At 39.3% G+C, this 22575-nt stretch overlaps 2 protein-coding genes across 3 annotated transcripts in view; both read right to left on the bottom strand.

The window, feature by feature from the left end:
• The window catches only part of LOC113541582 (EGF-containing fibulin-like extracellular matrix protein 2), a 9837-nt gene extending 6788 nt beyond the window's left edge, over window positions 1-3049 (bottom strand). Inside the window, exons 1-5 of the mRNA XM_026938643.3 lie at window positions 2917-3049; window positions 1591-1639; window positions 1192-1404; window positions 228-350; window positions 16-132 (exon numbers count right to left, since the gene is read on the bottom strand). Of these exons, the coding sequence (XP_026794444.1) occupies window positions 16-132; window positions 228-350; window positions 1192-1404; window positions 1591-1639; window positions 2917-3009 (595 nt within the window). The 5' untranslated portion in view covers window positions 3010-3049. The remainder of the gene's footprint in view (window positions 1-15; window positions 133-227; window positions 351-1191; window positions 1405-1590; window positions 1640-2916) is intronic.
• LOC113541583 (acidic fibroblast growth factor intracellular-binding protein B) lies at window positions 2985-22575 on the bottom strand. 2 transcript variants are annotated; one of them, XM_053240364.1, is made up of 11 exons: window positions 22490-22575; window positions 21252-21339; window positions 20367-20565; window positions 20107-20233; window positions 17042-17142; window positions 16722-16855; window positions 15894-16002; window positions 15743-15806; window positions 11247-11333; window positions 8834-8931; window positions 2985-3111 (listed from the first exon to the last, which is right to left on the bottom strand). In XM_053240364.1, the coding sequence occupies exons 2-11, from the start codon at window positions 21334-21336 to the stop codon at window positions 3081-3083; spliced, it is 1035 nt and encodes a 344-aa protein (XP_053096339.1). In that variant the 5' UTR covers window positions 21337-21339; window positions 22490-22575; the 3' UTR covers window positions 2985-3080. The 2 variants fall into 2 exon arrangements, with proteins under 2 accessions (XP_053096339.1, XP_026794445.1); XM_026938644.3 differs by lacking the exon at window positions 2985-3111 and adding an exon at window positions 8409-8704.

Here is a 22575-nt window from a genome sequence, read left to right as displayed (position 1 = left end):
AGGTTAATCACTCACCCACACAGGAGCGGTTGTTCCCTGCCAGCTGGAAGCCTGGCTCACACTGGCAGGAGAAAGATCCAGGATAGTTGACACAGCGATGCTGGCAGTAGCGGTACGTGCACTCATCAATATCTAGCAGGACAGAGAACAGTTAACATACAGGCTGATACTGGCACACAGATGTGGAAGAGGCTGAGGATAGGTCATACGAAAGTCATCTGTCTCACCGACACACTCCTGGCCTATCTTTCTGTAGCCATCAGAACACTGGCAGGTGTATGTTCCGAGCGTGTTAATGCAGTGCTGACTTGGCTGGCAGTCATGCAGGCCCAGTTCACACTCATCTATATCTGTAAAATAATGTGCACCAACATTATGTAGGACTTAAGTGAGATTATGTAATGAATCTGTACAAGACAAGAGACTGAGGCGGAGGTTCACCTTCCAACAGAACAGTGACCCTAAGCATAGTCCCAGAGCTACACTGGAGTGGTTCAAAACCAAGAACCTGAATGTGTTTGAATGACTGTTCACTAGTGGTATCCATCTCACACAGCTTGAGCAGTTTTTTGTCAAGAGGAATGAGTAAAAATTTCCAGATCCAAATGTGCAAAGCTGATGGAGACATATCCCAGAAGACTTACTATAATTGGTAGCTGTAAATGCAGACAAATATTGACCCAGGGGAGTGGATAATTATGCAACCAACAAATGTCTGCTTTTTGGTTTAACTAATCTTTGTGTCACAATCAAAAAGTTGCACCTTAAAATGCTGTGTAAATCAAATAGTAAAAATTCCATTTAAGTCCATTTCAGTTCCAGGCTGTAACATGTTAATTAATTCCTTAATTACTTATGCATATAATTTATTTCTTTATATTGATACCCTCAACCCTCCATAGGTAGCTGCTCTCTCGCTCAATGCTAACTTAGCTTACAAAACTCAGGAGTTGAAGGTTAGTTAATTACTGTAGCTATAACGCATGCAAGAAGACACAATAAGTTTGATAGCATGCTAGATTCAAGTTTAGTCAAAGTGCTCAGAAATGTATTTTTACATTTGAACATGTACTGCAATGTAATTTGTTATTTCCATTTAGTTCAAGCCACTAGTGAATTTAAGGTGTAACTACATACTTGAGTAAATTGCGTACATACAGAAAGAAAGCCACTCCTCCAACTATATCTTACCTATACAGCTCTCTCCCTGGGCCTCATAGCCCACAGGACAGGGACTGAAAGCCCCAGTGGACACCACAGGAAGACCCGACTCTGACTGGCTAGAGGGCTCAGGGGCAGTGATGACAGAGGCAGAGCGAGGTAGACACAGGTAACCACCATAGTGGTTAAAGCATTTCATCTCCCCCTGACATGGCTCTGCAATCGTCTCACACTCATTTATGTCTGAGGACAGAGTAATGAGGGATGAGGGATGATGGAGAGCCTGAAACATGCTGGCAATACTGAAGACAGACATTAAAAAAAATCACAGCGAGGACAGAAAGTCTGTGACATTGCACCATCTCATGCTAATCAGAGGACAAATCACTGAATCACTGTATCACATTGCTCTAATCACCTGCCACCCACCTTTACAATGTTGGCTCTGCGCATCCCACTCATAGCCATCTGTGCACTCCTGACAGAGAGACACATACCGAGACACATTTTCACACACAACTTGAGACATACTGTATCTGCAAAGATCGACAGTTACATCAAAACAGTCGCACTGCCAAAACCTTGTCTGGCCTTATAATACACAGGACTAACAATTCAGAGATTGATATCAATGGAATGATATCCAAGGAATCAACTCGTGCCGATATGAATTTTTCATTGTTTGCCTGTACCTGTGTCATTGGACAGCACTTTTATAGGTGCAGTTTGTAATGTTTGAAAGTATTTCTAGACTTGAAATAATCTTAAACCTTCCAAGATACCTTAAAAAATGGAGATGTGCAATTTTGCCATTTCATGCATCTCACTAGTTTCCTCATTTCAAGCTTCTGTTTACATTGTTTCCAGCCCGGAGTTTAGCTCCATGCCAACTTGAACAGAGCTGCCCCTTTCCTTAAAAGGCAACTCACAAAGCACATGTAGCTTTCAGACACTTTCAACAGATGAGTGAGGTTGGCTGGGGAGTAAGGGCCAAGGGCTTGTCAGTGTTCTCATTATAATTCATTAAAATTCAACCCAAATGTGGAAAAGGGCTCTAAAAACAGCTTAAACATAATGGCTCCTTTAAGTAGGGCTAGTTCATGTACTGAAGAGCAAACTGGTGTGCATGGCAAGACAGATAAATAATTAGTAACCCCATCTAGCAAGTTACTTGTCAGGTCTCTTACAATATTGAGATCACGTGACACTTTATATGCACACAGATTGAAACCATTCAACTAATTATTTTTACTTTGGCACCAGAACTAATTTAATTTAGTTTCATAACATTAAGTGTGAATACTTACGTAATCATAACCTTTATGTATTTTCATTTGCAAACAATTTCCCCCCACTTAAATATAATGGTCTATTTAGTGTAGATTTAATCCCAGTTGAGTCCATTTTGGTTCCAGGTTGTAACACTACAAAATGTGGAAAAGTTCAACGGGGTGAATTCTTATGCATGTCAGTGTATGTTGGCCAGAAAAGAATTTTTCATTTCACTTAGATGCCAAAATTGGCTATCAGGGAATAATGCACTTAATAACGTCAAAAGGTCTGGCCAGGAAACTGATATCAACACCGTATAATAACGCATACTGTACGTACATTTAACAATATTATTCACCTTCTTTGAATCCCAATTTAACCCCTGAACACAGTTTAACATAAATTAATTATTAATAATAAATGGGAAGAAAGTAGATCACATCCTTAAAACTAAAAGATAATGAAGATACTTCTGGTTCTTACCGTGTAAGTGTCGGTCTCCACAGGTGACTGACAGTTCGTCACAGACAGAAAGACCAGACTGACACACAGCAGCACACAGCACAAGCCCTTCATGTTTACACACACTCGTGCACAGCTGAATGTAGAAGCAGATGTGTAGACTCTTTTAGACGGATTCCAATCAGTCAAATTTCTTCACAAAAAGTGCAGGAGGAACTGCTCAGTAACAGAGAGAGAGAGAGAGAGAGAGCGAGAGAGAGACATTTGAACCAAGAAACACGAATAGTCATCCCAAATGTAACACACCTGCAGATGATGTAAATCGTTTAGACTGGAGGTGAAATAAAAATGCTCTGTGTGTGCCCAGGGCATGCTGAAAGCTTTGTGAAGGTTAAACACTCTAAGTGACATGAATCTGAACAAATACTTTACTCATATCAAACCACTGTTGTATGACACAATATCATATTAGACATTGCATGCAATGATTATGTGAGAAATACTAATTGCATTTCTGTTTTTTATAGATATACTGTATATGAGGGGCGTAGTCTACCAGCTGCTCCTGATGTTTGTGCTGGATCATGAGTGCTGGCCGGCACTGCAAGGAAATAATCACACTGAGGCTGCTTTCCCAAAATCACAGACTTACACAATAGTATTCAGTACCCTGGGTTCAAACATTAACAGCATGGTTTTGGGAGAAGACAGAACTGATGTTCGGAAAATGCTCTGTTTTTGTGACTTGTGTAACTTTTGTGTTATATTCACATTTACGTTCTCATACCCAAGAGCTTCAGATGACTTGGGTGCAATGTCGACTTTATACAATGATATAAAACTCATACAGGAGGCTGTATACAAAAAAATGGAGAAATATGGTAAAATACGATTGTAGATCGTTGATGCTTTGGGGTTTTTGTGGCTGGTGGTCCAAGAGATCTTGTGAAGATTGATATGATTTCCACCAAGTACCAGCTATTTTAGCCTAAAGCCTTATTGCATGTTTCAGGGGATAGAACATTATGGCTTGGACATACAGAAATGGTTGCAGGACAGTGAGTCAATGTTTCAGTGCCCAGGTATGTTCAAGTCTCCAACCTTGTCACATGTTAGAAGAAGAGGCTCAGAGCTGATATTCTCTCCAGGGCAGGCTTCAACAAATGTTAATTGTGGGGAAGCCAATAATTTTGAAAGCAGTGTTTTGCATCAAGAAAATTTCACTACTTTTAAGGTTTGAAAATGTACTGTATTTGAATGAAGCAATATACACAGCATTCCCAATCGTTCATTTGTGTTATTTATTAGGTAGAAAGCAAAATCACGTGATCTGATGTCCAGTTCCATTCTGGAGAGCATTCTTAATTAAGGTTTCTTCGTGACAATGTCTGTGGTAAAACATTGAATAGAAATACATAAAAAGTACCCATCAGAAAAATCTATTCCTTTCTACAATACGCTCTCGGAAAAAGGTACAAAACTATCATTGCCTTCATTGACTGAAGTATATACTTAATAGCTAATTTAAAATGGGGTATGTATCTAGACATTCAAGACCATGATTGTGCATACACTATATGGCCAAAGGTATGTGGATGCTTGACCATGACCATATATGTGGGCCTTCCTCAAACTTTTGCCACAAAGTTGGAGAAATATGATTGTCTAGCATGTCTTTTGCCAAGGTTGGCTTGGAAGCCCTGACCTCAACCCCAAGGATACCAGGCCTGCTTGCCTGATTTCAGTGCCAAGCTGTTATAGCAGCAAAGAAGTGTGGGGGCAACTCCATATAGATTTTAAGGTACATAACACTATCTTCACTCTACTGAAAGTACAAAAATGTACCCTTGAGTACTCTTGTTATCACCCAGTCACAAACAATGGTACACTAAAACATCAGAGCCTACCTTGCTTTCATCTTTATCTTATTATCTCATCATATTCTATTCTCTGATACGTTCATATTGATCTTATAATCAATTTTAGCTATCACATAATCACAAAGTCCATTTTAGTTCACAAAGGCTATGTGACTGAAAGACAGTAAGTCTTAGATAACAACTGCAGATACTGTGAGGTTCTCAGTGTTACTGTGGGTGATGCAAATCTACATGTTGGTGTCTGATGTCAATTAAATGTCTTTTTTTTTTTTTGCATGACAGCAGCCATATATTCCACTTATTCTTGCCAAAACTGCATTATCCAGAAAACAAAGGTATTCAGTTTGATAATAAAATTTGATAATAAACCACTATTTGATAATAAAACTCAAATGGACAAATAATAATGAGCCACTCACTTTAAGCACGTCCCTTCACATGTATCTCTCTTCAGAGTTTCTGCTCCTTCTCCTACTCCTGTGACTCTGTGATCTGCCCTTTTTTGCTCCCCCAAAGTCTTCCCGTAACAAACAGGGTGCTTCCAGTAAGGTCTGAATAGTTCAGAGTGAGGCAAGCTGGTGAACCCACTCCCAGTGTGTGAGATAAAATCAACTTAAGACAGCCCACTCACTCCCCCTTTGCCACCCTTCTCCCGCCCTGTCTCCTTCTAACCCCCTAGGATTCAAATTCCTGGTCTCAGGCCCAAATTCCAAATTCATCTCTCAAGCAGTAAGAAACACAAGCAACATGTGTCGTTGCTTGTCTCCTGCCAGTGTGAGGAAAACAATGCACCTGGGTTCTGTCAGTCAGATCGTCTGACACACAGTATAAAAATCTGGGTTACTGAAAGCATTGATTTTTGCTGTATTTGGATCTTTAATGTTTTCTCAATTTATACAGTATGAAGCTGCAGTAACTGTTCTCTCGCCCCCTGGTTCCTCAGCTGGAGATTTCCTGGCTGAAAGGGGGCCTGGGCAATGTGGACACAAATTAATGAGGGTCATAGAAGAAACAGAGACCAGAAAACAGTCCCCTACTGCCAGAAACATGTTGTATTTCTTAATTACCCTAAGGTTTATGAACAGTGTATTTTCCCCTGCACATTCAAGCACAAAAAAACAAAATGGGAGCCATGGGGTTCTGGTTCATTTTCCACCAACTTTATCATCATTTCAGTGTGGTGTGTTTAAGCCATTGTGATCACTGTCACATTTTTCCATTGCACATTCAAAAACAAGAAATGTGCACAAACCAGAACCAATGGTACTTGGGTTTCTAGTTCAAGTGTATTTTCCACCAATGTGAGTGATGCCCGGAGCAGTCACAGTACAGGACAATAGTAAAAGTGGTTGCATCTTCATTATCATAGGCACCAACACCATTGTTGAACATGGAGGAAGTGTCTGAATTAACATTTTTCCTTTGCCTGATCGGCTGTTTGTTTAACAACCTTATAAATTCAACCAACTGTAAGTGACAATACATTTTATAATGTATAAACAATGCACTAGTATGCAGGTGTTAAACTCAGTGGCCTGCAGGCCAAATACAGCATACTGGCACATTTCATTCAGCCTGCACGAACTTGCAAAAATAAAACTGAAATGGCCCATAGTACCATGGACATAGTTGATGGAGCATGAAGACAACAAAGACGGGAGAATAAAGTCTATATACACACACACACACACACATTATATATATATATATATATATATATATATATATATATATATATATATATATATATATATATACATATATGTAACTGCATCAAGATGGCGACCCACTGACCTCACCAAACTGTTGCATTCTTCTTTTGTGATGCTTTTCCAGGCTTGTACCACAGCTTCTTTCAGTTGTTGTTTGTTTTGGGGGGTTTCTCCCTTCAGTCCCTTTCAGGAGGTGAAATGCATGCTCAGTTGGGTTAAGTTCTGGTGATTCACTTGGGCAGTCTAAAACCTTCCATTTTTTTCAGCTGATGAAGTCCTTTTTTGAGTTGGCAGTGTGTTTTGGGTCTTTGTCTTGCTGCATGATGAAGTTCTTCCCAACGAGATTGGATCCATTTTTCTGTAAATTGGCAGACAGAATGTTCCTGTAGACTTCTGAATTCATTCTGCTGCTACTGTCATGAGTTACATCATCAATAAGGATTAGTGATGCCATTCCAGAAGCAGACATGCAAACCCAAGCCATGACACTACCTCTCCCGTGCTTGACCTGTGAGCTTGTATGTTTTGGTCCTTTCTTTCCATCACTTTGGTAGAGGTTAATCTTGGCTCCAAAATTTTTGTGGCTCGTCTCTATTAATTTGCAAATTGAAATCTGGCCTTCTGATTTTTACTGCTCATGAGTGGTTTGCATGTTGTGGTACAGCCTCTATATTTCTGTTCTCTAAGTCTTCTTCAAGCAGTGGATTGTGATACCTTCACTCTTGAGGTTGTTGGTGATGTCACTGACTGTAGTTTTTGGATTTTTCTTCACAGCTCTCACAATATTTCAGTCATCAACTGCTGTTGTTTTCCTTGGCTGACCTGTTAAATATCTGGTTGTTAGTACATCAGTGGCTTCTTTCTTTTTCAGGACATTCCAAATTGGTTGTATTGGCTATGCCCAGTGCTTGTGCAATGGCTCTGATCGATTTTCCCAGCTCTCTGGTCTTCATGTTGGTTTATCCATTTTAAATGCAAAAGCAGTCTTTGTAGGCAAACCCAGAGCTCAAACCAAGAGTAGACATTCAGAGCTATTAATTGTTTAAACAATCAGTCTAACAGGGCACACCTGAGCAACAAGAAACACCTGTCAGTCACAGGTAAAAAATGGGTGGGTACAAACAAAAGGTGCCATGTTCTAAGTTGTCACGCATCTAGATATTATAAATATCAGGAAATGCAAGCTGAAATTCCGATCTATCATCTCATCTTTTTGATCTCGAACCCAAATACCTACAGTGTATAGCAAAAACAAAAGAATTGGCCTTGCTGTTCCAATACTTTCAGAGGGGGTGTATATCACCTAATAGAGCACACATTTGAACAGTTCCTGTTAGCCCTTCTTTTTCCTAGAAACATCCTATTTTATTGTCAGAGCCTAGGCTACTGGTAGAGTTGTTTGTTGTGTGACATGAAAGTTTAACCAAAAATTAGAACTAGGAGGCCAGTGGGAAAATCATAGTTCCAGCTTTCTGGTGCCAAAGCTTCTGGTGTTTTGTGCAGTACAAAAAGGTTCTTCATACGAATGGCTAGGTGACTGAAGTTTTTGAGACACTGCCAATATTACACTCTGAGCACAACTCAGCTTAAGTGAGATTTGTCATACAGAGGTTATACAACTGTTCTGGTTTGGAGGATTTTTATGGTTATTTGTGAGGGTTATTGGGGTGACTGCTGTCACAGTTCACAGATTTTTACAAGGCAGTAAAAGTCTCACACACCCAAACCCCCATCCGCTGTCTCCAGAGCTGCCTGGGTAAATGAAGCCCCCTGCTGCTGAGTCACCCCTTCAGGCAAGTACTCGCATGCTGATAGTTGTTTTTTTACTGAGAGAAAACATTACAGTTCCTCCACTTCCCTTTCAGAGGACCTTTTTGCAATGGATTGTAGGAGAAAAGGAAAACAAAGTTATGAGCCGCTGTTGTGTAAAAGTATATATTTTACTTAATATACATAACAAAGTGTCAAACACTAATATTTTCACACAGGGTACTACAAAAGGGAAGCAAATTGTGGGAACTGGATGGAAATTGGCTGTGATAATAGAAATAGATAATAATAAATAAAATAAAAGAAGATAATAAAAATAAATTTGGCAATGTGAGAATGACACTGCCTGAATTTTTTTGGTGTATCAGAGCACCGTTTTAATCATGGTACATTTTCAAGATGCAACTTTTGATGACGCCCATGTATCTCTCCCATATCACTTGATACCTGTTAGAAGACATAAGTACGCTTTTAAGAAATTCTCAATCCAATGAGGTGTAATGTTTTAACATGTGGACATGCATTCACTCACATATACAGACTCCCTCACACACACACACACACACACACACTAACCTGAATGCATCAAGTGTGTGGGCGGTGCTGGTGTAGTGAGTGAGGAAAAGCCTGAGATCTCCAACAGACCATTTATCAGATCGGCAGGGTTCAATGAACTGAGGGGAGAAAGTAGTGTTTCAGACAGTGATGTCTAATCCAGGAAGAACTTCTATCACTACATCTAGTTTATTACAAATATGGGTGCCTGAAAAGGGTATTTCGAGTTATACTATAGAAAAAGCATTGCTGGTTACTTAGAGTTCTGTGGCACCAAAAATGGATAAAAATCAAATCAAAAGGTTCTTTAGGACACCAAACTCATTACTCATTAACGCTATAATCAATGATTTTGACAGAGACTAGATGTTTTGACAGGTTTTGGGGCAATGGAAGCATAACCAGTAAACCAGTAAAAAAAAAAAAAAAACACTGAAAATGAAATTTCAACTTGTCGACTTGGGGTAGTCTTCTCAACTACCAGTTCCTTCCCTGTTTACGGAGCGTTAAAGTCAAATCAACATGGACACTGTGAAGAGTACTGAACAGTGAAAAGTCCCGCTTTTCTACTTTTAAATTAGTTTATAGCAGTATTGGCTCTAGAACAGTTAATATACAGTCACAGTACTTGATTAAATCTATAACACTGACCATACTAATCACTGTTTTGAAAAGGTAATCACCAACATTAGAGTTATCACTAACGTTAGCCAGCTAGCTTGTTGCTAATGTTATTCCTATTGTCTGCTGGCTAGCTTGTTGCTAAGCTACTCACTATGGTATGCTGTTGTTGCTGTACCTCAATTTTAATCCAAAATATTGCATGAATGTTTAAAGCTCACTACAGTAAAACAGTACCAATAGCCATTCAGGCCTGTACCTGTAAAAGTTCAGGTAAAGTAGCTTTTTATGAGCTTTACGTACTTTGACAGAGCAAACAAAAGACACATTTTCATGGAGACGCCCATGTTTTTTTTAATCACTTTAACTACCGAGGTCGGAAATGATGTTATTACAACAAATTACCACTTACAAGGCACCATGAATGCAGCATTAATGTTCAAAAAATACAGCCTCTGTCTGTATCCACATGCACATGCTCTTAGGCTAGAATATCTGAATGTACAGTAAGTGCCAGAGGAAGAGCTTTCTGAATTGACATGCAATTTAATTGACAAGTACAAGCATCTCCTTGTTCTAATTGGTTAAATGTTGGTGGTTCACATCATTTGTGTTTTCTCCTGTTTACAGAGCCTGGGGCATCAGAAAGGCCAGAGATTCTACTCTGGGCAAATATTTTATTGAGAGCTGATGGAATGTGGGGAGAACTTTGGCTCAGAACAATGTTCAGATTTAAAATTCACTGATCCCACCTTTAAAGATGATCATAAAATCTGATCATAACATGATTGTATGCGAATTTCACAAAGGTTGTGTGTATTTACTCTGATTTGTCTTTGATATTTTTGTAGGATTCAACTAAAATCTGATCAAATATGGTGTAAATTTGAACATTTTAACAACCAAAATTATAGCCAACCAACTTTAACACGTGGCTAGTTTCGAACTGACTGGTTTGCTAATGTGCTAGTCTGTTTGCAAGCTAGATATTCTCACACGCTATTCTAGTAATATGACAATTTGCTTGCAATATCACATTTCTGCCAAAGGACCTTGAGATATATGCATAGGTGTCAACATTACTAATAAGAAAATCCTAGCAGGCAGGGAGACAAAAATGGAGTTTTATCACAAAACCAGTATGTTGGTGGACCTGGGGACTCCATGCTGACAGCACAAATGATAAAACATGTGTTGGTTGACCTGATATTTAACATTAATCTGCAGAAATGTCTGGATTGATAAGAAACCACCTGATTGTTTAAGCTTCATATACACACTATAAAGTATGTTGGTTCTGGAAGGTGTGATTTTGGCGTGAATGTAGCGGTAATGGGTTTGGTTTATTTTTTCCCCCAGAAAAAGCAGCAATAAGAAAACAGTGAGGCAAAAGATCATTGTGACTGCTAGTTAATAATAGACAGCTCTTCCATTTTTGTAGTTCTAGTTCACCTAGATACATGGCATGATGTGAAAGTAACTAGGGCTAGAAGGAATCGCCTTCTAATCTTATCGCCTTTCCCCTTGGCTTTTCCAGGTTAATTTTATTCATCAATTTTGATTTGCTTTAGCTTCTTCTTCTTTTTTTTTTTTTTTTTTTTTTTAGGTGTCTCCCACATCACTGTAGCAAGAGGTCTAAAATCATAAATGCTAGGGTTAAACTGTCATTGGTAGATGTTGGTACCTCTGAGTTATGTACTGCAGTTCTGAGTACAGTACATTAAACATTTGGTTTAGGTGATTAAACAGAGGCAAAGCACTTCAATGGCATTGAGTTGACAGATCGAAGTCAAAAGTACACACGAGCCATTACCTTATCCACAAGGTCGATGAACAAATCCCGCACATCTTTGGTGTTTGTGAGTTTGGATGCAATGTTGATCAGCGCTCTGGACAGATTCTATAGAATGAATTGTCAGCCATCAATACACCTAAAACCTCACAATATTATTAAAATACACTGCAAAAGAAGCCTGTATCAAAAACAGAGTTAAAAAATGAATCATAATCTAAAAAATAAAACAGAAATATTCAGATTGATTCACACTTCATGTTATTATTGTATCAACTCCAAATAAATATGGGCACTTAGATGAGCCAATGTGCAAATGACTAATGAAGCTGGTGACACTGAGAAATCCATTGAGAGATCTGCATACACATATCCTCTTTTGTTCATTCATTCATTCATTCATCTGGAATGTCAGTCTCCTACACTGGGGGTGAGATCTGTGCTAAGACAACACCTCGTCACATTCAGAGCCTGCTTTCAAAGTCATCAGTTATGTGTGAGTATGAGCAACACACAACTGTTTTTTTCTCTTTCACGCACATAAATTCAGAAGAAATAGCTTAATTAATATTCCTGCTAATAATTCAAATTGTGTTTTGTGAATGAAATGTGGAGAGCTGACAGCAGTGTAGGCTTATCTGGATGTAAGTGGTAAATCAGCTGCCAAATAAAGCATCAGTATGAATCAGAGGAGTTGTAATACAGAACAACATACAAAGTTTTCTACAACATTTTCTACAAATAATGAAACTGTAGAACTGGTTAACTGTCAGATGAAACCTTAAGGCTTTTTTAATTTAAACTTGAATGTAAACCTGAGATTTTAAGTATACCACTTAGTACTCTTGTGGATGATGATACTGTATTTTAAACCACTAATTTCCCACAACAAAGAGGTGCAGTGAGATTTAGCCCTTGCTTCATCTCGAGTGATGCAACAGATCTTTAGTCCTTTAGTGTGTCCAGCTCTCTCACCTCCTAATCTGTACACTGCTCAAACAGATAAAGGTACAGAGCTTCAACTTTCATGTTAATACCACCGTCAATGCCACCATGCTTGTCATCTCGCAGATCGCAAACTAGTGGAGAAGACTCTCTGCTGCAACCCAGCGCAACCACATTGTATAAATGCATTGCATTCTGGAATCCAGACTCCACCTTCTGCTGTCTCCTCCATTTCTCATTAATATGACATTGAACTTTGCTGGGAAAAGGCAAGTGAGGAAAAAAAGCTCCTGCTCTTTTGGTTGAATTTGCTGACATTTTTATCTTATTAAACGACATTGGAACAGCACTACAAAGTCCTCCTGTGATGTCAGAACAGCAGGTTACTAACTTCTCTCAGGAATGACAAAAATACAGCACCAACCAACAAATTACCACCAGAATCGCTAAACAAAAATATTACAAATATTTCAATATATATTTAATGTGTTTCAAGGTGGATGTTTCCTTTAAGTCCTTTAAAAGTCCTTTAAGGCTTTGGGCTACTGATCAGAAGGTTGCAAGTTCAAATCCAAGCATTGCAAAGCTGCCAATTTCGGGCCCTTGGGCAAGGATCTCAACCTGTATCTACTCAGATTAATTGTAAATCACTTTGAATAAAATTGTCTGCCAAATGTAAATCATAATAAGATGTTTTGTACATCGATGTACCATGTCTTAATAGAGACTTGTGATGAATCTATGAATCCACTCTTTTTAACATCCTGACTTTCCAATCTTCGCATGTACTCCTCTGGAATTTCTGCCCTTTTAACTAAAGTGAGTGGTGTTGAGCTTAGGTAGCCTTTTCCCTCAACAGATGCTGTTTATCGGTTCCTCATGGTTTTATCCAATCTCTAGTCTCTCCACTTGCACCACTGCATTTATTTCAGCTGTAGCAGGCTGAGAGTCTCTGACATTGAGATGCCAATCGTGTGTTCTCATTATCATATTTGACCACGCCCACAATGGCAGTTCAGACTTGTCTAAGACTTGCGACCGCTCTGGGCACCAAACCCAGCCACTGGGGTGGCAGGAGCTAGTGCACTCTCAGTGCTGGTCCCAAGCCCAGATAAATAGGGAGGGTTGCGTCAGGAAGGGCATCTGGCGTAAAACCTGTGCCAAACCAATATGCAGACAATGGAAGGTGGTCTATTGTGGTGACTCCTAAAGGGAGCAGCCAAAACAACAATATTGGAATTTTATGTAGGACACTTTTATTTCACGATATCTCCTTCTCAGCGCACTCTGCAGTTCCCATTTCGAACAGCACTGCTACTGGGTTTTATGGTTTTATTTATATAGCCGTGTGCATTTTTGTTTAGTCTTGTCTCCACCCCTTCATTGGTTTTACCTACCTAGAGTGTCACGATTGCTCTTGCATGTTTTCAGTTCATTCATGATTGGTTTGTCTATTTAAGCCCTTGTGTTTCATTATTTCAGTGTGAGCCTGTGTTTCTCTGTTTTTCTGTTAAGTATTTCTAATTCAGTGTTCCATGTTTCCTGTTTTGACCCATGCCCATACCCTCTCTTTCTCTATGCCAGTGTTCGACTCCATGGAGTTCAACTCCATGGAGTCCCCATCAATAATGCTGATGAGTATTCCAGCTCCCTACAACTCCTTTTCCAAAACCGTGGGTAATAATATGGAGTTGGTACCCCCCCCAACCCGCTGCTACAATTGGTTTGGCTATGGGAATTCAGCCACAAGAGCAATATTGAGGTTGGGCACTGATATCGACCGAGAAGGCCTGGCACAGAGTCAGCGTTCCAATTCGTCCTAAAAGTATTCAGTGGGGTTCAGATCAGGGCTCTGTGCAGGTCACTCAAATTCTTCCATACCAACATTTCCAAATCATGTCTTTATAGACATTTACTTTGTGCACAGGGGTGGTGTCATGCTGGAGCAGGTTTGAGCTAGGTCTGTTAGTGAAGGTAGATCATAATGCTACAGCATACAAAGACATTTTAAACAATTGTGTGCTTCCAATTTTCTAGCAACAGTTTGGGCAAGACCCACATATGGGTGTGATGGTTAGGTATCCACATACTTTTGGCCGTATAGTGTATCACAGCTTGCCAGTGAAGCTTTTGTTTGGGCCGAACGTGTGTGTTTATGCAGGGACATTGGAGCCTAACAATAGTCAACGAGTTTTCCATCCTCCTGAGAAGTGTGTTCCCACTGCCAAGGTATGAGCGTCCCCTCAAAATACTTTTTGGGGGTTACAGCTTGCACGTCAGCCGAACCCAATTGGCCAAACACAGCCTACTTCACTGAAGGGACTACTTGAGACAGAGGGGGGAACAAAGGTTCTTGTCAAGCCCAAGCACAAGACTGAGGAGGTGTCCTCCCCAGGTGAAGACAAGCACAAAGCAGACAAGGCAGCATCCCCAGCCAAGCCCAAGCACAAGGCCAATGAGGTGGCCTTCCCAGCCAATCCCAAGCACAAGGCTGACGAGGCAGCCTCCCCAGCCAAGCCAAAACATGATGCAGACGAGGTGGCCTCTCAAGCTGGTCCTGAGGGCAACAACGAGGCCTCTCATGTCCAGTCCAGTCCGCCCCTGACTTCAGTGAGGACATTGTCGCCACCCCATCTGATTCCAGTGAGGAAATCATCGCTTTGCCTCATGACTCCTGCAAAGATGTTGTCACTCTGCCTGCTGACTTCATGGATGACTTTGTCACTCCACCTGCTGACTTTGTGGATGATGCCGTCGCTCTGCCTGCTGACTTTGTGGATGACGTCATTGCTCCGCGGCCTGCTGTCTTTGCAGATGATGTTATCATCCCGCTGCCTGCTGAATTCACAGATGATGTCATTGTTCTGCTGCCTGACTCCACTACTGTCCAGCCAGAAGACATTGCTTTGCCTCCCCCCTCCACTGGCAACATCGCTCCTCTGAGAAGGTTGCTTCATCTCCCTGCTCCACTGAGGATATTGCTCCTTCCAGACAATGCCTGCCTCAGGGTCTCAGGCAAATTGGGGACATTCTGCTCAGGGGCCAGGACCCCTTGTTGACTCTTGTGGTGCTTGGGGAGCTGGATCTTAAGGAGGAGTTCTGTCATGAATCCCCCTCACAATGTGCTGCTTCTGTATTTTATGTTTTTGTTTATATATCCATGTGCATTTTGGGTCATGTCTTGTCTCCACCCCGTCTTGTCATTGGTTTGTCTTCCTAGTGTGTCATGATTGCTGTCACCTGTTTTCAGTTCTTAAGTACATTCTTGATTGGTTTGTCTATTTAAGCCCTTGTGTTTCACTGTTTCAGTGTGAAGTCTCATTCATGTTAATGTGCATTTCTGAGCCTGTTTTCCTGTTAAATATTTCTAGTGCAGTGTTCTGTGTTTCTTGGTTTGACCCATGCCTGATTTTACATTTCGACTATGGATTATCCTTAGTCTTCTTGCCTGCCTGTTATTTGACCCATGCTATGGACTGTGACGACAGTTTCTTCTCAGCCATGCACATTACACACTATTGTGGCTGACAGTGTTTTTAAATCTTTAAGTCAGACACATGATGAAGCCTCACCTTAAAATTAGCCTCCATCTCAGTGAAGACCTTGATTTTTCCTTTAAGCTGGGAGCAAACCAGACTACAACAGAAAAAGAATGATTGAGAAAAACCTCAAAACACTCATAACTGCTTACAGGTTTGACATTACACTCAGCTTCTTCTGTACCTTTTGTGTTGATCCAGCATGTCTTTATCATTAACCAGAACCTTTAGTTCTTTTAGATCATGCAAAAACTCTTTCTCCAGATCTACATCCATGTCCTCCATCATGTCATCTAATAGGCAAAGAGGGCAATAAGTGTAAAAAAGAGCTATAGTTATAAGTTTTGTCCATTAATTTTGTTCCATCATGGCCCAGTTGTCCGTTACTACAATTTTCCAGACAGAAACCAGCCAAGTGTTGGCTTAATGATAAGCAGTGCTTGGTTTTCCATTGGCACGGACAACACGGCTTCTATTTTTAGGAGTGATGTAAACAACAGGACCGACAGGATTTTTGTTAGTATTGGCTTTCTAGCTCACAAAACCACAGATTCATTTTTAATTCATAATTATTTAGGGTCCTTGACCTTTTCTCATGAAAAAATTCCAGACCTTTTCAAAACATTTTCATGAACTGTATCATGATAGGGAAAGACATAAAATGTGAGGCTGCATTAGTGCAGAAAACATGTTTAAAGTATAACTTTTAGTGTTATATTACTTTGACAACAGAACCTATATGTATTCTAAAAAATTGCATTAATTTCTATAACTTTTGCATAATTTAGCAAGAACTCTGTTCATGCAAAACTTAAAAAAATTGTCCAACTTGGAAAGATCCTCTACTTTATCTGATATATCATGGTTGGTAATGAACTGCATGACATACAATATAGTGATTGAAATTTGCCCAGTGAAAGCAAATTCCTTCAGATCTAGCTGTAACTAAAATTAAAAAACAACAAACATTAACTCAGTGTTAGGTGCATTACTGTAAACTCAGGCATCTTACCAACAGCCCCCACAGTCCAATAGCTGATGAGCTGGCCTGCACAGAAGGCAAAGTCCTGAAAAGACAGATACTGCAGCTTTCTCTTGCCAGTCTCAAAGCGGCTATTAGCAAAGAACACGACAGCAGCGTAGTCCCTGCAAGGGAGAAATGAGGCAGTGAGGAGAATGGGAGAGGAGATTGAATGGTATAAAGAATGAATGGAGGACTGAAGTAGTGAAGAAATGAAGGGAAATGAAATACTGTGACTCATCATATCATTTTGGAGCTATATTTATTTAATTTCACTGTAAGTCCATTTTCTGAGGCTTCAGAGTTCTCACCTGGCCAGTGAATCAGACAGGAGGAAGTGATGCTGCACGTTCTCCACCAGGGGGCCTTTCAGCTCCTCCACAACTTTGAACACTCGCTTGAAATTGTCAAACTGAGAGAAAGAAACTACAGTGTCTTTTATATCACTTATATTCAACCCAGATATGTACAGTTCTGCTCATACGTTTACATACCCCTGTCAGAATTTGTAATATGTTTACCCTTCTTTTTTTAAGATTTCCGGCAGGGATTGTAGGTGGGGGAGTGAATGACTAGCGCTCTCTTCCACCCTCAATACCACGACTGAGGTGAGACCCTTGAGCAAGGCACCGAATCCCCAACTGCTCCCCGGGCGCCGCAGGAAAAAAAAGGCTGCCCACTGCTCCGGGTGTGTGTTCACAGTGAGTGTGTGTGTGTGTTCACTACTGTGTGTGTGCACTTGGATGGGTTAAATGCAGAGCACAAATTCTGAGTATGGGTCACCATACTTGGCCACAAGTCACTTCACTATACACTATAAAAAAAAAATTGCACAAAACACATTTCTTTTATTTAGTATTAGTATATTATATTAGTCATAATAATAACTGAAATTACACAACTGACCCTCATCAAAGGTTAACATACCCTTCTATATTGGGCCTGTTAATACTCAAAGTTTAGAATCTTCACTCGTGTCTTGTTTGATTGTAGTCAGTGTATGTACATGAATAGTTAGTGTGTTTCTTAGTTATTTGGGAAACCTTGTGCATTTAGTCCCTGCACTGAATGTACTGCATACTAGGGAAAGCAAAAGAACTTTCAACTGATCTGCAAGAAAAAGTAATAATATTATAAATTAGGAAAAAGTTATAAAAAGATATCCATAGATTTGAAAATGTAAATCAGCACTATTCAAATTCTGATAAAGAAGTGAAAAACCAGTGGTTCTGTGGATACCAAGCCAAGATCAGGTAGACTGAGGAAGGTTTCTGACACCAGGATAACTGTAGAAGATACAAAGGAATACCCTCAAGCAACTCCTACTCAAATACATGCTTATCTGATACTGAATTGATCTGTTTGAATAAAAATTGGCTTGCATGGTAGCATTGCCAGAAAAAAGCCTTTGTTATGCCACCACCATAAAACAGCCTGCTTGCAATATGCCAAACAGCATCTAGAGAAACCTCAAGAATTATAGAATAAACTAATTTGGAGTGACAAAATTGAGTGTTATGGTTATAGCCCTAAACATTATGTTTGAGGAGGAGTCAGTGAGGCCTATAAAGAGAAACACACCATTCCTACCATGAAGCATTAAGATGGATCTTTGCTGTTTTGTGAGTGTTTGTTTGAGCTACGTCTGGGGCACACACAGACCTTCCAACATGACAACAATCCAAAGTACAAGGCCAAGTTGCAAGGGAAGAAAGTGAAGGTTCTGGAGTGCCCTTGATGTCCCTGGACTTCAACATCATTGAGACACTTTGGAGTGAACTCAGATGTGCAAAACATGCAAGGCAACAAAAAAATTTGCAGAGACTTTTTGCCAAGAAGAGTGGGTAGCTTTACCACCTGAGAAAATAAAAGTGCTCATTCACAACTATCATAAGAGGCTGCAAGCTGTCATTGATGCTCAAGGGGGTAGCATGCAATATTAAGAAGCAAGGGTATGTAAACTTTTGACAAGGGTCATTTGTGTAATTTCAGTTATGATTATGATTAATATAATACATGGAAATTTCTGTGATGATAAATAGCTTAATCTGGGCATAACTGCTAAATAAAAGAAATATGTTTTGTATTGTTTTGTATGATCACTCATATTTTCCAAAAATGCCAAACATCTTTGTGGCAAATTTTGCCAAAGGTATGTAAACTTCTGAGCAAAACTGTTCTTAATCATTTTGAAAAATTACAGCCTGTTTACCAGGGCTGCACAATTAATTGTACTTTAATCGTTAGTCTTCCTCAACTAATCATAATACAATAACTACATAAAAATCTGGTGCAATATTGAATGAGCTTAGCTAAAGTTAGCCAACTGGCTTACATTAGATATTGGTATATAAAATCATGAGCTCTCTATTTATATGTTCAAACTGTACATTCAACATTTAAACTTTACACTCAATTACTTTGATTAAAGACTGGTCTTACTTTGATTCAGAGATTTATACACATCTCTAGCTGATGGAAGAAGCTCACTATATTCCCCATTTATCTGAAGGATAATGAGTATAGAATGAATTCAATGGGGTGTGCTATTATAGAAAAATAATCAATGATGGGGTGGTGGGTTACCACACATGCCACATCCTGCAGTGTTTTATTCCTCTTCTACCACTGCAATTTTCCAACAATTTTTTCACAACTTTTTTTTAGTAATTATAGAATGTTGTCATTTTTTTTCAGTTTACAGTTCCATTTAATGCTGTGGAAAGTCTGCAAAACAACTTAGTTCCTGCTATCACTTACATTGTTGCAGCTACCGTATAAGTTTTATAAAATGTTATATATATGTTGTAAACTGTTTTGTTCTTCAATCGGTTATTAATTGTCATAATGATTTTAATATTGAGAAAAATAATGACCATTTTGTCATTATTGTGCAGCTGTATTGTATCTTCTGACTGTAGCAAAATAAATAACAAACAGCATAATTTGCACAGCCATCCTTTTTGCACACCACTTTGCATATTGCACTTTTAGTATGTACACGACCCACCCATATTTATGTATATTTTGCGTATCTCTTGTGTATTTCTGTGTGTTTAGTAGATGTTATATGTTAATATATGTCTAGTATTTGTTAGTGGAGCTACCATAAGAATTTCATTGTGCAGTTTTCCATTTCAACTGTGCAAATGACAAATAAAAGACTGATATCAGTGTAAGTGTAGCAGTTACTTCTCCTTAGACACCTTGTAAAGTTAAGTCACACCTTGTAGCCAAACCAAAACTATCAACACCTATGCACACTAAGTACCATTTAATGCACAGTAAATAGTTATCACCCTGTTGTAGGCTATCCCCAATTTCTCCAGTGTAAGAGCTGCCAGCACCAGCTGAGAGATTTTACCGTCTGACGCACCTGACGACGGCAGCTCTTTAAGGCGATGCCTGTCTTCGAGCTGATATCATCCAGGTCCTTCTTGGTCCCTTTAGAAAGCTTCTTTCCCAAAACCTCTCTGGCAAATCTATGGTCGAACTCATAATACCTACAAACAAACAAAGACACAAAATGAATCAACACATTCCTCCCAAATCAGCAGATATAAAGATCATAAATATATATAACTATATGCTATATTAGTATTCTGCAAATTATAATAAACTGCTCCAGATAAACACCTTTCTATAAGCATAGCCTGCCGCTGGGTAGGGATCTGAAAGAGGAGCTGATTGGCCAATTTTGAGGGGCAGTGCAAAAGCCGCTCGCACATCTGGAAGGTTCTGTACTGGTCCATGGTGTCACTGTGCAGGACCTCTCCGCTGACATCACTCACACGGAAAGCACCACTCTCTAGCCGCATCCTCACTGCTTCATTCACTGCAGAATACATGAGTAAAAGTGTGAGTCCTGAAGAACAGAAATCATGCACAGTTTGGCGAGTGCTTTTACACACCTAAAACAACCTGTGTTTCTTCGTAGCATCATCTTACATGGGTAATACATTTAGTGCACATTTTGACTTGGTATTTTAACAGCTTGGAATTATTATACGAAACTATATTATAAGAAAGCTACACATTTTATGGGGACATATTGTGTTTCATACCCAATTTCAAACCAAAACTATAATCAATTGTCTATTATTATAGCACAGTGCTGTTGAACTCTTGATTCTGATTAGTCAGAAGGTGTTGATTAAATTTCTATAATAGCAACTCTGAAAATAGAGATGGCTGCATGGCAAATTACAGATTCATATTAATATGCTCATGCTAATACATTATTTCGGTAGTAATGCCTAATTCACTGGGACTTGTATGGTAGAGAGGTTTATTTAGCATTTGTGTCAGTGCTTTGTAACAGTCAGAGGTAAAGCTAGGTAAATCAGCCTATAGACCTGATTTTTAAATGCAGTGTACAACTTATAACAAATATGTCAATGAAACTGGACAAAAAGAGGATCCAAAAACTTTGGATAAAAAAAGAGTCTGTGATGGAGCTATAAATGCTGGGCTGATCGACACCATGCAATCAGTCAGCTCTGAGTCAGTAAATATCCACACCTGTATATCCATCCAACCATAGCTGGTACACCTCTTCATCGATGATGGTGGTGTTGCCCACAAATACGTCTAATTCCATTGACATCCTCTGAAAAATGAGAATTTACAAACAGCTTACAAGGTGCAAAGCACAGTTCAAACAAATCACCAATGTCTTAAGTACTAATTAAATGATAAGTCAGTGTTAAAATAATGACATATTACCAGAAATCATTTAAATGATAACTACTGTTGGACTTGGAGGTGATGTTAAACTCCAAAGCCCCGAACATACAGTGTAATTTCTGTTCTGCTTTGTACAGAAAGACTATTCGGTGTTAACTGTAGGATGCCTGGTGTAGGATGCATGGTGTTTCTCTGTAGCAGAGAGGGTTCTCAAGCTTTTTGTAACCAGGGGCCCATTAAACTATAAAATAAATTCCACAGACCCACTTAGTACAGATTTATTTCATGAATATATTTTAAAAGTGTGTAATAATAGTTTGTCTGTTTAATAAAGCTATAGAGCTTTCTATTCCTGACACAGATTCCTGACAACAGATTGGGGCTAAATTGTTATTATTTATAGGCCAACTTGTTGTTGAGTTATTGAGGTTTGGATTAAACCCCTTTATTTCAAGGGTCAAGTCAAACAGGGTAATAACTAGCCTATAAGAACTCAATAATTAATATGATAAGTTTGATAAGGCGGGTTTCCACCACTGTAACTAACTAACTAACTAACTAAATACATACATACATACATACATACATACATATATACATAAATAAATAGTCATGGACCCTCTGGTGGTCCCAGGACCCCACTTTGAGAACCTCTAAAGGACATATCTGTGATTAACCTGCGGATATTACGCAAAATCTAACCCTGCTGAAACAAAACAAAGAAATCATCACAGAAATTAAAATGGTTTCCACTACAAATACCATTACAACCATTAGCTAACCATTAAAACCATTACCATTATTGGTCCTTAACTGTATCCACTAGACACAATGTTCCACCTATAGAAGGCAACAAATTACCGGTAGGGACCCACAGGAACCATTACAGTTTCCATTAAAACCAATACAATTCCATTATAACCATTAAAACCATTACACATTCTATGAAGGTTTCTATTGTTTTTTTTCAGCAGGGAGAAAAACGCATGCAAAGTCAAGAGAAATAAGCTATTTGTCTAATAACTAACTCTCTAAGTTAAAAAAAAAAAAAAAACACTTGTAGGATAACTCACCTGGCTGGCTTTGGTTTATCATGTCTCTAGCAGATCAGTTTCCGCTGCCTTGTTGACGCCAAGGCATGCGCATGCGCAGTGCATAC

The sequence above is a fragment of the Pangasianodon hypophthalmus genome, chromosome 15 (assembly GCF_027358585.1).
Source record: "Pangasianodon hypophthalmus isolate fPanHyp1 chromosome 15, fPanHyp1.pri, whole genome shotgun sequence".
Lineage (NCBI taxonomy): Eukaryota > Metazoa > Chordata > Actinopteri > Siluriformes > Pangasiidae > Pangasianodon > Pangasianodon hypophthalmus.
Note: the sequence above shows the minus strand (reverse complement) of the source record. Positions and strands in the feature narration are given on the sequence as shown.

Excerpts from the sequence above, each read along its gene's own strand:
- LOC113541583 (XM_026938644.3), bottom strand. The coding sequence starts at position 21,336 with ATGTCAATGGAATTAGACGTATTTGTGGGCAACACCACCATCATCGAT. Across the intron at positions 16,003-16,721 it reads TTGGACTGTGGGGGCTGTTG|ATGACATGATGGAGGACATG; the intron begins GTAAGATGCCTG and ends TTTGCCTATTAG. Across the intron at positions 8,705-8,833 it reads CACACACTTGATGCATTCAG|GTATCAAGTGATATGGGAGA; the intron begins GTTAGTGTGTGT and ends GTCTTCTAACAG.